The sequence below is a fragment of the Arachis hypogaea genome, chromosome 6, assembly GCF_003086295.3.
Source record: "Arachis hypogaea cultivar Tifrunner chromosome 6, arahy.Tifrunner.gnm2.J5K5, whole genome shotgun sequence".
In the NCBI taxonomy this organism is placed as follows: Eukaryota; Viridiplantae; Streptophyta; class Magnoliopsida; order Fabales; family Fabaceae; genus Arachis; species Arachis hypogaea.
In genome coordinates, this window is record NC_092041.1 from 112,564,418 (window position 1) to 112,580,565 (window position 16,148).

Below are 16,148 nucleotides of genomic sequence, written 5' to 3' on the forward strand. Positions count from 1 at the left end.
CCTCAGTTTTGATTCGCGATGATGGCTTCGAGGCAGATCGGCGGTGACGCACGGCGCGGTGGCGACACAAGACAGGGCAGAGCGCAGTGGCAAACTGGACAGCGGCGACTCCTCCTCCGCCTTCCTCTGCCGGCGATGCTCTCCCCTCCTCACTGTTCTCCCTCTCTTCTCCCTTTCCCCTTTTCTTTCTTTCCTGTTTTCGTTTCCCTCTTTCCCCTCTCATTTCTTTTCTTTTTTTTTTCCATGGGTGTGGATGCGTGTGTATATGGGAAGGGTAGCAGTGGATGAGGCGGTGAGTGTGAGTGGCAGTGAGGGGTTAGGGTTTGGGTAGTTTAGGTAATTTTAATAAAATTAGGGATATAGAGTATTAATTAAAATTTAATTTAATCTCTCAAAATTATTTTAAAATATTATTTAATTATAAATTTGCTAATTAACTTTCAATCAAGTATTTTAATTTAAAATTAGAGATAATATAATTTATTTTCTTTGTTTATAGAATTAATGTATTAAATTCTAAAATCTCAATTATTTAAACTATATCCTATAAGATTCTTATTCTTTTGAAATTATTAAAATTTATAGTTTAATATAAAAACTATTCAATAATTATAAATTAAGTAAAATTTCTAATTTAATTATCAATATTTGATTTAATTATCTCTGATAAAATAATTTCTATAAATAAAGTCTTTAATAAATAAATAAATTGAAATTAACTCATAATAATATTTTTTTTGAAATTTATGGGTCTTACATCCTACCCACCTTATAAAAATTTTCGTCCTCGAAAATTAATGTATTACAGAAAACGTTAGATGGTTTTAACACTTTATGTAAAGAGCAAAGAACCTTAGCATTCATACTGATATAGTTTCAAATACTTTGATTACTTAATAGCATAAAGATATGTTGGTAGGAGTGCGATTGCAAGATAGAAATTACAAGACAAACTTGATGCAAATGATGACATAGTTCAAACATGTAATGGCAAGCAAGGCAGTGAAAGGTTATCAAACAAGCTGGGGTTAAAACGATGTGCTTAACATTCGCACATTGATCTCGCACTAACTCAGATATTCCACTATTTAAATTTCACATAACTTATCTCCACCATTTTCAATCGTACTTCATCGATCAACTCATCCGAGGGTTCTTAACCTCATCAAACACTTTGCGGATTTTAGTAGTTACAAACTTAATATCAATAAAACTCTTTTACATGAAACAAGGTTCCACAACTCCTTGCTACGTCGTATGTTTACAAATTTCTCCTTTTGTGTTCATCAAACGTGTCCTAAAGGACTAATGTGTCGTTTACTAAGTCTAACGGTCGCACAAGACACCAAAACTAATCTCGAGTATACTCAGAAGGATAATAGACGATAGAAAAGAAAGAACAGCAACAAGGATAAGATTCACATGAATTCGGAAGGAGGTGTTGGATTACAACTAAGCAACAATGTATAGACATGAGAAAATATTTCGGAAAGAGTCATTTCGCATCTTAATAGGAAATATTAAATCTAGGAACTCCAAAGAAAACAAGAAAAGGATAGTGGTAAATTGGATCAAAACAAACTGAAACCAAATTAGAGAAGCGTAAAGTTCACAAAAATATGAAGAAATGGTTGTAGTCCCCAACAAACTAGGATGGTTAAAAGTCGTGAAGTATGTCAGAAGAAAGAATTGAAATACAAGTAGGAAAGAATTTTGATTTCGAAGAACTTCAATAGAAATCCTAAAAGAGAGCAGGGCGATTATATACAAGATTCAAGAGAATTGGTAAAAACATAAATATTGCATCATATTAAAACAATTTCAAGTCGAACTAAATTATGCAAGATTTGTGAAATGAAAATTTAGTTAGGCTAAGGATAAAATATTTTCTTGAAAACCTTGAAAGACATTTATCATAATAAAATAAGAATCTACATAAAAATAAATGCGAGGTTGATAGGAATTCAAGTTGTAATCCTAGGAAGAAATTTGAATCTAAGGACTTCGAAAGAAACAATCAAAAGGAAGAACGGTGCACTCTTTTGAACCGAATCTAAGCTGAGTTGAAAAGATTACTAAAAATCAATGGTAGCGTCCACAAGGAATGGATAAACTCAAAAAGGAATGAATTCACTTTTTCGAAAGAAATATAAAAGGTATTACATCAAAACAACTCAAATTAAAATTAGATAAGCAAAATTTATAAAATAGAACTTAATCAAGCTATGAGCAAAAATATTTTCTCAAAAATCTTAAAAAAAATACTTAGATGCAAAATCTCATAAGAATATGTATAAAAATTGTGATAAAATTGAGAGTAAATCAAGTTCTAGTAGTCAATGAAGAAAATCAAAAATAGAAATTTGTTTTCACATGTTTATAAAAAAAAATAGATGGAGTATTGCAGATAGATAGATTTAAATCATATAAAGAAATTCTTTAATCCACGTAGGAAAGTATATGCTAAATTAAGAGTGGTCTCATCAAAAATTCGAAGGGTAGTTGTGAAACAAAATTAAATAAGGAAAGAGTCAATTCAAAACTTTTTCAATCTAACACAAGAATCCTAGAAATAGACTATAAAGGATGATGCACCTCACCAACACAAGTTCAGTTTACATCAAGGAGATACACAGATCACGAAGAAGAAATCAAGGTTAGAAACTATGAAATATTCCAGAACGAGGGTCAATTTACATCTTTTCTAGGAGATCTGAATCAAAGAACTTCAATAGGAATCGTAAGAAAAGTGAATATATTCAGCCAAAACAAATGTAGGCCGAATAAAAGACATGCAAAGTTCACAAAAGAGAAAATAACATGATTCAAGACAATATTTATAAGATGTTAAGAGGATGACATAGAACACACTTAATTAGGACATCCATTAACAATAGACAGAACTAAGAAAATCATTTCACCTTCTTAAAGGAAGATATGAGACAAATGTTTTTCAAAGGAAATTTAGAAACATAAGTGTTGTATTGTGCTAAGACAGGTTTAAGTCAAAATAAGGTATGAAAAGCTTGTTAATTTTAACTAGGAAAAATGCAAAATCTTGGAAGATACTCAAGTATATAATCAAGTAAGAATTTGCATAGAAAACTGTAATATGGTTGGAAGAATTTAAGTTGTATTCAAACCACATAAAAGCTTTCAAAATCCACATAAGAAAGTACGTACAAAAGTAAGGGCAATCTTGTTGAGACTCTTAAAAAAAAAGTTGTGGGCATAATCGGATAACGAAGAATAAAAGTGGAATTCCTTTAAAAGATCCTAAGTAAGAATTCAAAAAGAATGCTATAAGACATAAAGTATCACAACAAAGCAAATACAAATAAAATACAAAAAATAGAGGCATAATTAGTTTACTATGACAATAACTCTCAGAGTTCAAAACCGCTTAAAATTAAAGGCTGTGCATGTACTTCTTAAGAGAGATATTTTAAAAGATTCAAGCAAAATTATAGGAATACATTAAAACAGAAATCAAATCAAATCAAAACTTCTTTAGAAAGGACTGAAACAAAATTTTCGAGAGGATTAAATAAACAGTGCAGGTTTGAGTCAATTCAAAGGTTTTCCTAGCTCATGTACAGGAATTCAAAATCGATGACCACATTGTAAGAATCAAAACAGAAAACCAAGAACCGATCAACTAGATTCTGCGTAAGAAAATTCAAATTACTTTTCAAGATATAGTCAAGCAAATGATTCTAAAATGAAGAAAAGAGAAATAAATGATACGTCAGATAACTTGGCACGATTAAAGGATTATACGTCGATACGGAATTAACTTCAAAATTAATTTCTAACGCTGTCAAAGCCCATGAATCGTATCACTTATCAATCTTACTTTATCTATGATAACCCATTAACTTTTTCGTAGACATAACTTTTAACATTAAGTTGGCCAGACTTAACATCAGCAGTTATGCAACGATAAGCTAACAGTATTAATCAATAGACAGTCATGTGCATAAAACTCTAATTCTTGTTACTTGGACAAGACCTACAACATGACAGACACTCAGAGAATGCAATAAAGCATGGTCAGTCCATCCTCAAGGCTCTAATCAGGATGAACCGCTCTGATACCATAATGTAACACCCTCACTATCAGAAGTCACGCTTCCGGCTGCGCACTCTGATAGCAAGGAGTATTACGACTACTTTACATACTAAATATTAAAATAGGAGCCTATGACTCAACTCTGTATCGCTGATTTCTTTAAAAAAAAACAGAAATAAATATTTTATCTTAAGAAAAATACAAACAGGCATAGATTCATATACAAGACTCCTTACCTAATAATTCAATATAATATACATATAAAACATACAATTCCTATCCCTCTTATAAACTTGTAATAACAAAGACGAGGGAAGAAAATAATCTAGTTAATACAACAGCATATAAACCAAACGCAATATAACTCTTCTTAACGCTTCTTCATCCGGTTCCTGAAAAGGTAAAACTGTAGGGGGGTGAGAACCTAACCACACGGTCTCACCATGCAGTTTCAAAGTTGTCATAAAAAGATATTTAATAAGAAAACTGGTTTCAAACTCAGTGATTATCATTGCCTTATGAATCTTTTAAAACCAATAGGAAATCATTCAAAACATTTTCAAAGAAATAATGTTTAACCTTTCAGAAGTCTGAAACCTTTCCTTTCTTATAAGAAAATCTCAATCAGAAACCAACCACACAACCAGACAACACAGTCATTAATTCAACACCAAAGTTCATTCTCAAATGTAGCACGCCAAGACAAACACAGGCAAGACAGACAAGGAAAGCACAAGTAGGTAGCAGTTAGAGCAAATAGTTCAAGTAGCAGTTAAGAACAGTTTAGCAATTAGGCAAACCAAAACAAGTTCAAACCCAAGCAAAGCATAAAAATGCATATGATGCATGCCTGTCCTATGGCTGATGAGGCTCATCTGTCGGTTATCCAGCCAACCCGACAAGTCTGAATTGTCCTTAGACTGTCCCCCGACGTGCATCCCCAAGAGTCTATGCATAGCTTTTTCTCAAATAATCAATATTGCTCAATGGGGGTAACATTCCCGGGAATTTATATAGTGCCCGGTCACACTTACGTCGTAGGGTCAACAGAGTATCGAGTTTTCAACCTGGTACACGTGGTGGCAAGCCACGGCACTTAATCCAGGGAACCTCGTATCTCAGATATTTCAAATTCATAAGCCACATAAATAATTCATTCATCATTCGTCAATCCATATCCCATTTCCAAATTCATTCAAAAATCATATTTCAAATCAATTCTCATCATCCCTTTTCTTTTGTTAATCAACAATCTCAAACCAAAACATAGTTCTTTCTTTTCTAAATAAATCAATCTTAAACATATAACATTTAAGAACTAAATCTTTTTAAACAATCACTTCAAACAAAACTTCCAATTTTATAAAATTTCGGCAGCATCTCCTCTAAAACTCGGATTCTGCCACCCTTTTCGGGTTCCATCCAAACATTTCTCAAACCTTTTCTCAACCATTTCCAAATCTTAATCATCTTCCAAAATCGATTCGTTTACATTCTCAAAAACAGCTTCAAAACCAAGTAAGCCACTTCTCATAATAATCAACTAAATAAACTTTCAAACTAATTTCTTTTCAGCAATCACAAACTACTCAAGCAATCAAGCAATCAGTCATTCAGTCCAACAAACAACCACATTTATAAGACAATCATAATCACAAACATATATTTCTCACATTAATATCTATTTATAACAACTCTATAAGATAAAATGAATTTTAAGAAAACCCCTACCTCGGAAGTTGAAACTCGAAAACTCTAGAACGCATCACAAACTCATTTTCTCTTTCATTTTCTCTTGGCTCGCAACGGCGGTAGATGCAACTTCAGCTCCATACCATTCGAAGCAACAACAATAGCCTAATCATGACATGCAGTAATCGGGATTCAACCCTACGTTACCAAAACCTCAGAATTTCTAATCAAACATAATAGAATACAGATTTTGAAAGGTTCCAAAATATAAACTCTTACCCTAATGAAGGAATAATAACTGAACCAAACTATAGAAAGTCTGGCGATGGTTCTGGCGGCGGTAACAACAAGACGGCGATGGACTTCCTGCGGCGGCAAGTGAAACGGCGGCAGAGAAACTCGCGGTGACCGTATATCCTAACACAAACAACCTCAGCAACCACTCTAACGGTGAAAATCGACTTAATAGACAAAGAAGCTGAAGCAAGGTTTAGTGTTTACCAAGCAAACAGGCTTCAGAGATGGTTTTTGGCGGCGGCAGCGGTGGCGTGGAGCTCCGGCGACGCAGAGGCGCGGTCAGAAGCTTCAATAGGGCACAGCAGAGGTAACAATGGAGTTGTACAGTGACAAAACCTGGCTTCCATCCTTTCTCACTCATCGAGCGCGCTCTCTTCTCCGTCTCGGGCTCGATGACGGTGACGGTTTTGTGGCGGCGCGACGCGGTGAGGGCGACGGCGATGGCACGGACAGCAGCGGCGGCACGACTCCACGGGACGGTGACGCCTCCTCCTCGCGCGGTTGCCTCTCTCGCCTCAGTTTTGATTCGCGATGATGGCTTCGAGGCAGATCGGCGGTGACGCACGGCGCGGTGGCGACACAAGACAGGGCAGAGCGCAGTGGCAAACTGGACAGCGGCGACTCCTCCTCCGCCTTCCTCTGCCGGCGATGCTCTCCCCTCCTCACTGTTCTCCCTCTCTTCTCCCTTTCCCCTTTTCTTTCTTTCCTGTTTTCGTTTCCCTCTTTCCCCTCTCATTTCTTTTCTTTTTTTTTTCCATGGGTGTGGATGCGTGTGTATATGGGAAGGGTAGCAGTGGATGAGGCGGTGAGTGTGAGTGGCAGTGAGGGGTTAGGGTTTGGGTAGTTTAGGTAATTTTAATAAAATTAGGGATATAGAGTATTAATTAAAATTTAATTTAATCTCTCAAAATTATTTTAAAATATTATTTAATTATAAATTTGCTAATTAACTTTCAATCAAGTATTTTAATTTAAAATTAGAGATAATATAATTTATTTTCTTTGTTTATAGAATTAATGTATTAAATTCTAAAATCTCAATTATTTAAACTATATCCTATAAGATTCTTATTCTTTTGAAATTATTAAAATTTATAGTTTAATATAAAAACTATTCAATAATTATAAATTAAGTAAAATTTCTAATTTAATTATCAATATTTGATTTAATTATCTCTGATAAAATAATTTCTATAAATAAAGTCTTTAATAAATAAATAAATTGAAATTAACTCATAATAATATTTTTTTTGAAATTTATGGGTCTTACACAAGTGGTCACCATATGCCCCTCGGTACCAATCCATGTAACTTTCCAATTGATAATGTAAAGGCACCAAGTCATCAGAGAGAATGTGACTATACCGGTTGGTCCACTGCATCACCCAAGAAGAGTGGGTATTGGCCCAATCTTCATTCTTGGGCCCAGTTAGAACTTCGCCGTGTGATGCACCTAAATCCTGCTCTAGAGTAGGAACACCCTGTCTCATACCAAATTGCCTCATGACTCTATCAGTTGCATGCCACTCGATGCATTCAAAGGATATAAGTGGCACTCTGGCACTCCAAAGAACCAAATTATGACGGATGGCTAAAGGAATCAAGTCTGGGTCAATGTCTCCAATGCCATAAGGCTGCCAAACAAACTGGACACATGGAACAATTCAGATGAGTACCCAAAAATTAACTCACTTAACAAGCTACATACGGTATTAATATTTTACAACATACCTGTCCTTCTTGTAGATCATCTAACAACCTCCTGTAATTTTCAAGCGAAGTGTATCGGTAGCCATAGTTTTCACGCTCCCAGTTACGCCACCTGCCATCCAACAATTAATTAATTGACTTATCTTGTGAAAAACAAATTACATTATCTAGAACTTCTTTTAATGCATACAATAATCACAATTACCTGTTTGCAATTGGAAACAATCGGGGATTGCCGGGAATCGGCGCTAGAAATGGTAGCCGGATCCAAGCCCAAGTAAGCAACAACGTCAGTGGCCCGTCAATCTTCTTGCAATCGACACGAGTTGCCCTACACAATGACCTATACAAGTGTGCTAGGCATGCCGAACCCCAGCTAAACTGTATGATTCCACCAAAATTATGGAGCAAAGGTAAAAATTTCCAATGCACTGCTGCACCAGACTTATCTCCAAACATAATTAACCCAAATAACAACATTATGTGACACTTTACATACATCTGAATGTGAACATCATCATTCAACACTATACGATCTTTCAAACCCCTAAACCACGTTAATTTTATAAAGCTCCCTCTACAGTCTGTCTTCCTCGGTGCAACTCCAAATTGGTGCAAGCACTCGGCTTCCAATGCCTTAAAACTACTCATTGTCGGTCCTGTAACTGGAAGTCCATTTGTCGGCAGACCGAGAATCATCACCACATCCTCCAACGTCACGGCACACTCACCAACCGAAAAATGAAACGTGTGAGTCTCAGGCCGCCATCTCTCAACTAGTGCATTAACGATTGCTGACTGACATTGGACCACTCCAATCTGAGAAACATAATAAAAGCCAGTCTCGCGTAACTGTGACTCAACAATTTCATTGTATCGATCCGGCGGCTTATAATGCTCGCACATTAACATCCGTGAACCCTACAATATCAAATCTCCGTTATAAGTACCGTCATAATATAACTACATTATCAAAAACACAATTATCCTAACATGTCCATTATAACTAACTCCAATCATAATTGCATTGAAGCATACACAGTAAATGATACAACAATCTTTCAATTATTAGTCATCATAAATAAAATAATTTATTATATTGTTATTATTATTATTCATAATTACTCATTAAACTCAATTACTAACACTAATAAAATAATAACAACAACAACATATCAATATCTTCTCTAATCTGTTATGTATACATCTCATTCTCCTTCCTCATTCATTCATTCCTTACATTATAATATATATATTACTAATAAAATCTACTATTATCACTAATATTATCAATAAATCAGATTATTAAAAAAAAATACCCCAGCTAATCTGGATTTAATTTATTCTAACTAACTTTATTATTATTATTATTATTATTATTATTATTATTATTATTATTATTATTACTATTATTATTATTATTGTTATTATTATTATTATTATTATTTCAAACAATTCTATTATTATTATTATTATTATTATTATTATTATCATTATCATTATTATTATTATTCCTAACACAGCTTACTATTAATTAATTTCTTAATCTAAATTTACTTATTACTAATTTATTGTCTAAATTTTACTGAATTAAAATTCAATTATTTGTCATCATAAATAAAATAATTTATTATATTGTTATTACTATTAATCATAATAACTTATTAAACTCAGTTATTAATACTAATAAGATAATAACAACAACAACATATTAATATCTATTCTAATCTATGATATACAGATTTCCTTTTACTTCCTCATTCATTCCAACTCAACGGTTAAAAAATTCCAACCATTTAAGACATACAACATACAGGATTTATTTTTTAGTTTCTATTTCTAACTACTTAACAAACAACACATACATGATTAGATTAATTTTTATTTAGTGTCATTATAATATACATTACTACTAACTAAAACCTACTATTATGACTATTATTATCAATAAATTAGAATATTAAAAAAAATAAAAAACTTACCTAATCCGGATGCCCAAGATAGTTGACAATATGAAGTTCCGGTTGATTTACTTCTTTAATTTTTCTTTTTTTTGGTATTTTCTTCAAAATTTTTCGAACCTTTCTTGTGGTTCAACAATGGTAAAGAAAGAAGGGAAAGAGGTGGGGTTCAGAGAGGAAAGTGTGGGGTTGAGAGAGAGATTCACGAAGAAGAGTGAAAATGATATGTTGGGGGGAGGGGTTTACATCACTTGCATTGGGAGAAGGAGTGTCACGGGCCAACCAGGACCTGCGTGCATGCGTGACACCTGGCCATTGTCCTCAAATCGGTGGCACCGATTTGCGACCCATCTCCACCCTGAAATCGGTCCATCCGATTTCTGCCCACCAAATCGCTCCGTCCGATTTGTTTTACCACGCCGTCACATTTTCGTAATACACCCTAAACCTTCATAACGCTGTTAGACTCCATCAGAATCCCCATATTAAAATTAAAAAACTCTAAATTAACTTATACTAAAACTAAACATCCAATTAACATGTGTCACGTCATAGAGGGTAATTTACATGTTGATTTAGAGGGGGTTAGGTAGAACTTACCATATATTTATAATTTTAGAGAAATGCTATTTGTACACTAAAATCAGCCACTAATGTATTTGTGTATAAATACATGTGTGGTTTAATTTATTTTCACAGTGTATTTATATCCCAGCATGTATTTTATATTAGTGGTTGACTTTGGTAGCTGATTTTAGTGTACACGTAGCATAACCCTAAAATATAATAACGCTTTTCGTGGTAGCCACACCGTCGTTGTCGCTGTTTTTTCTTCTTTATTTTTTTAGTGTCGTTGTCGCTATTGCCACCACCATCATCTCCATTATCATCATTGTTGCTGCCGCCATAGTCAATGTTATCATCGATTCGTTAATTTCTTTTCCTCCTTCTTTTTCTTTTTCATCCTCCTTTATTATTATCGTCGTCTTTTTTTTTCACTTCTTGTTTTTGTATATATTAAATAAAAATACTAAATAATAAATTTTGATGTACAACACAAATAAGCTTTTGTATTATATTAATAAATTTTTGTGTTATGTGTAAAAAATTCTATGTTATATTCATAAGTTTATGTGTTGTGTGTCAAAAATTATGTGTTCTATAATAAAATTTTTTGTATTTCGTAACAAAATTTTAGTGCTAAAGAAATACGAAAACAAAATACCACATAATGGACATACACATTTTTTTGTTGAATTTGTATGAATTTAGTTAAATTTAATTATAAAAAATGTTTGTAAATGTTACTCAAATACAATAAATATATAGAAACAATAAGAGTACTGCTACACATATAAGTCTTTTTGGCATACAAGTCACTTACTTAACGCGCGCGTGAAATCACGTTGTTCCTCTTTGTATCCTGCGTTTTTCCTCCTCCTCCTCCTCCTCTTCCCTCTTCTTCTTTGCGTTTCTCCTCCTTTTTCTTTGTGTGTTTCATCTTCATCGTCGTTTTTTTATTACTGTTATTGCTACATTTTTTTCCTCCTCATCTTTCTATTAGTTTTGTAACATTATGTATTTTTTTCTTTGTTTGATTTTTTTCTCCCAAGAAGAATTATGAAAATATGAAATAGAAGATGAAGAAGAAAAAGTAGCAGAAGATGAGGAGGAGGAAGAGAAAGAGTTTTGAATTATGCAGAACTTATTAGCACACATACACCAAAAATTCTTATACAATACACCCAAATATCTTCGTGTTACACCCAAATTTGTTGCAAATACAGAAAAATATTTCCTCTAATGCTACTTTTTTTTCTTCTTCTTTTTTTCTTATTTTTTTTCTTTTAGTTGAATGAATGTAAGTTCATCTTCTTCTAAATATTTTTGCAACATTATGTGTTTTTTCTTTTTCTTTGTTTGATTTTTTTTGTTTTTATTCTAGTTAAAAGAATAAAACAAGAAGAAATTTGAGAAGATAAAATAAAAAAAATGAATAAGAAAAAAACAAGAAGAAGGTGGTGATGACGATGAAAAAAAGAAGGAGAAGCAGCAGAAGATGAGGAGGAGGAAGAGGAAGAGTTTTGAATCATGCAGAACTTATCAGCATACATATATCGAAAATTCTTAAATAATACACTCAAATATCTTCGTGTTACACCCAAATTTGTTGCAAATACAAAAAAATATTTCCTCTAATACTGCATTTTTTTCTTCTTTTTTTTCTTATTTCTTTCTTTTTTTTAGTTGAATGAATGTATGTTCATCCTCTTCGAAGTAATTTTGCAGTATTGTGTGTTTCTACTTCTTCTTCTTTATTTGATTTTTTTATTTTTATTATTGTTAAAAGAGTAAAATAAGAAGAAACTTGAGAAGATAAAACAAGAAAAAAAAGATGAATAAAAAAAAAAGATGAAGACGATGATGATGAAAAAGAAGAAGAAGAAATAGCAGAAGAAGAGGAGGAGGGAGAAGAAGCATTTTGAATCATGCAGAACTTATCAACACACATACACAAAAAATTCTTAAACAATACAATCAAATATCTGCGTGTTACACCCAAATTTGCTGCAAATACAGAAAAATATTTTCTTTAATGCAAGACTTTTACATTACATTCAATTCAAACCATCAACGATGAAAAATTATTCACCTACAGAATCATAAACTACTAACGAAAAAAATAAGTAGAATCGAACCACACCTCAGCCACTTGATTAGATTCAAAACAATAATCAATTTCGTTCTAGTTCAATTGATAATCTGAACTTGAATTATTCATTATATTCAATAACGAGATAACTGATGATGGAGGATAAGGATGAAAAGGAAGGAGGAGAAGAAATTACAATGAAAAAAGAAGGAGGAGTAGAAGGAGGAGGAGGTGGTATTAGTGAGGATGATAACGAAAGAGAAAAATAACAAAGAACGTGCAATAACAGCACGAAAATAAATGTGCACGGGTAAATATAAACGACTTGTATAAAATTGTATCAAAAAATGACTTATATGTGGAGAATAATTGAAAAATACTATACGTGAAGAAAAATTTAATGTTGTTATTCAGTCAAATGAATATAAACTTTAATTCAGGCAACTAATTAAACACTTTTATTGAGGAGAGAAGGTAAAATTAATTATTTCTGTAGAATTCTTCTGGGAATAGTATACATATTCAACTAATTCAATCTATATTGTAAATAATTTGAATTGGTCTAATAGTTAGTTTACTAGTTCGTTTAAATAAATATTGAGAGTTTGAATCCTGTATCGCATATACAACAATTAATTAGTCAGCGACAAACTTCTAAATAACAATTCATATCTACAATAAGTTAATCCTTGACTTATCGGGTTGGAGAATACAGTGAAAAAAAATTCAATATATATTGTACTAAAAGAATATCAAAATATTAATACATTTGTATATGTATATTGAGATTAATTTTGATATACAAATATTTTAACTAAAATTTATGTGTTTATATAATTATTTAGTTAATTTAAACAATTACATTACAAATATGATAAATATGAAACATTATTCACCTATAGAATCATAAATTACTAACGAAAAAATTAAGTAGAATCGAACCACACGTCAGCCACTTGATTGGATTCAAAACAATAATCAATTTCATTCTGGTTCAATTGACAATTTGAAATTGAATTATTCATTATATTCAATAACGAGATAACTGATGATGGAGGATAAGGAGGAAAAGGAAGGAGGAGAAGAAATTACAATGAAAAAAGAAAGAGGAGTAGAAGGAGGAGGAGGTGGTCTTAGGGAGGACGATAACGAAAGAGAAAAATAACGAAGAAGAAGAAGAAGAAGAAGAAGAAGAAGAAGAAGAAGAAGAAGAAGAAGAAGAAGAAGAACGTGCAACAAGAAGAAGAAGAAGAAGTAGAAGAAGAAGAACGTGCAATAACAGGACAAAAATAAACGTGCACGCATAAATATAAACGACTTGTATAAAATTGTATCAAAAAATGACTTATATATGAAGAATAATTGAAACAATAATTTGAAAAAATACTATACATGAAGAAAAATTTAATGTTGTTATTCAGTCAAATGAATATAAACTTTAATTCAGGCAACTAATTAAATACTTTTATTGAGGAGAGAAGGTAAAATTAATTATTTCTGTGAAATTCTTCTGGTAAAAGTATACATAATCAACTAATTCAATCTATATTGTAAATAATTTAAATTGGTCTAGTAGTTAGTTTACTAGTTCGCTTAAATAAATATTGAGAGTTTGAATCCTGTATCGCATATACAACAATTAATTAGTCACCAACAAACTTCTAAATAACAATTTATATCTATGATAAATTAATCCTTAACTTATTGGGTTGGAAAACACAGTGAAAAAAAAAATCAATATATATTGTACTAAAAGAATATCAAAATATTAATACATTTTTATATGTATATTGAGATTAATTTTGATGTACAATTATTTTAACTAAAATTTATGTGTTTATATAATTACTTAGTTAATTTAAACAAATACATTACAAATATGATAAATATGAAATATTATTCACCTACAGAATCATAAACTACTAACGAAAAAATTAAGTAGAATCAAACCACACTCCAGCCGCTTAATTGGATTCAAAATAATAATCAATTTCGTTCTGGTTCAATTGACAATCTAAACTTGAATTATTCATTATATTCAATAACGAGATAATTGATGATGGAGGATAAGGAGAAAAAGGATGGAGGAGAAGAAATTACAATGAAAAAAGATGGAGGAGAAGAAGGAGGAGGAGGTGGTGTTAGTAAGACCGATAACGAAAGAGAAAAATAATAAAGAAGAAGAAGAAGAACGTGCAATAACAGCACGAAAATAAACGTGCACGCATAAATATAAACGACTTGTATAAAATTGTATCAAAAAATGACTTATATATGGAGAATAATTGAAACAATAATTTGAAAAAATACTATAGGTGAAGAAAAATTTAATGTTGTTATTCAGTCAAATGAATATAAACTTTAATTCAGGCAACTAATTAAATACTTTTATTGAGGAGAGAAAGTAAAATTAATTATTTCCGTAGAAATCTTCTGGTAATAGTATACATATTCAACTAATTCAATCTATATTTGTAAATAATTTGAATTGGTCTAATAGTTAGTTTACTAGTTCGCTTAAATAAATATTGAGAGTTTGAATCCTGTATCGCATATACAACAATTAATTAGTCAGCTACAAACTTCCAAATAACAATTCATATCTACGATAAATTAATTCTTGACTTATCGGGTTGGAGAATACAGTGAAAAAAAAAAATTCAATATATATTGTACTAAAAGAATATATAAATATTAATACACTTTTATATGTATATTGAGATTAATTTTGATGTACAATAATTTTAACTAAAATTTATGTGTTTATATAATTATTTAGTTAATTTAAACAATTACATTACAAATATGATAAATATGAAACATTATTCACCTACAGAATCATAAACTATTAACGAAAAAATTAAGTAGAATCGAACCACACCTCAGCCACTTGATTGGATTCAAACAATAATCAATTTCGTTCTGGTTCAATTGACAATCTGAACTTGAATTATTCATTATATTCAATAACAAGATAACTGATGATGGAGGATAAGGAGGAAAAGGAATGAGGAGAAGAAATTACAATGAAAAAAGAAGGAGGAAGAGGTGGTGTTAGTGAGGACGATAACGAAAGAGAAAAATAACAAAGAAGAAGAAGAAAAAGAAAAAGAGGAAGAAGAATAAGAACGTGCAGCAAGTAGAAGAAGAAGTAGAAGAAGAAGAACGTGCAATAATAGCACGAAAATAAACGTGCACGCATAAATATAAACGACTTGTATAAAATTGTATCAAAAAATGACTTATATAGTGAGAATAATTGAAACAATAATTTGAAAAAATACTATACAATAAGAAAAATTTAATGTTGTTATTCAGTCAAATGAATATAAGCTTAAATTCAGGCAACTTATTAAATACTTTTATTGAGGAGAGAAGGTAAAATTAATTATTTCAATAGAATTCTTCTAGTAATAGTATACATATTCAACTAATTCAATCTATATTGTAAATAATTTGAATTGGTCTAATAGTTAGTTTACTAGTTCGCTTAAATAAATATTGAGAGTTTGAATCATGTATCGCATATACAACAATTAATTAGTCACCGACAAACTTCTAAATAACAATTTATATCTACGATAAATTAATCCTTGACTTATCGGGTTGGAAAACATAGTGAAAAAAAAATTAATATATATTGTACTAAAAGAATATCAAAATATTAATACATTTTTATATGTATATTGAGATTAATTTTGATGTACAATTATTTTAACTAAAATTTATGTGTTTATATAATTACTTTGTTAATTTAAACAAA

General features: G+C 31.3%; 1 protein-coding gene across 1 annotated transcript; it reads right to left on the reverse strand.

Moving 5' to 3' along the window:
• Positions 1-7,111: 7,111 nt before the first annotated feature.
• LOC140173774 (serine/threonine-protein phosphatase 7 long form homolog) lies at positions 7,112-8,683 on the reverse strand. Its single transcript, XM_072198356.1, has 4 exons — positions 7,977-8,683; positions 7,793-7,883; positions 7,427-7,707; positions 7,112-7,118 (listed from the first exon to the last, which is right to left on the reverse strand). Exons 1-4 carry the CDS (start codon positions 8,681-8,683, stop codon positions 7,112-7,114), a joined length of 1,086 nt encoding a protein of 361 aa, XP_072054457.1.
• Between the last annotated feature and the right edge of the window lie 7,465 nt (positions 8,684-16,148).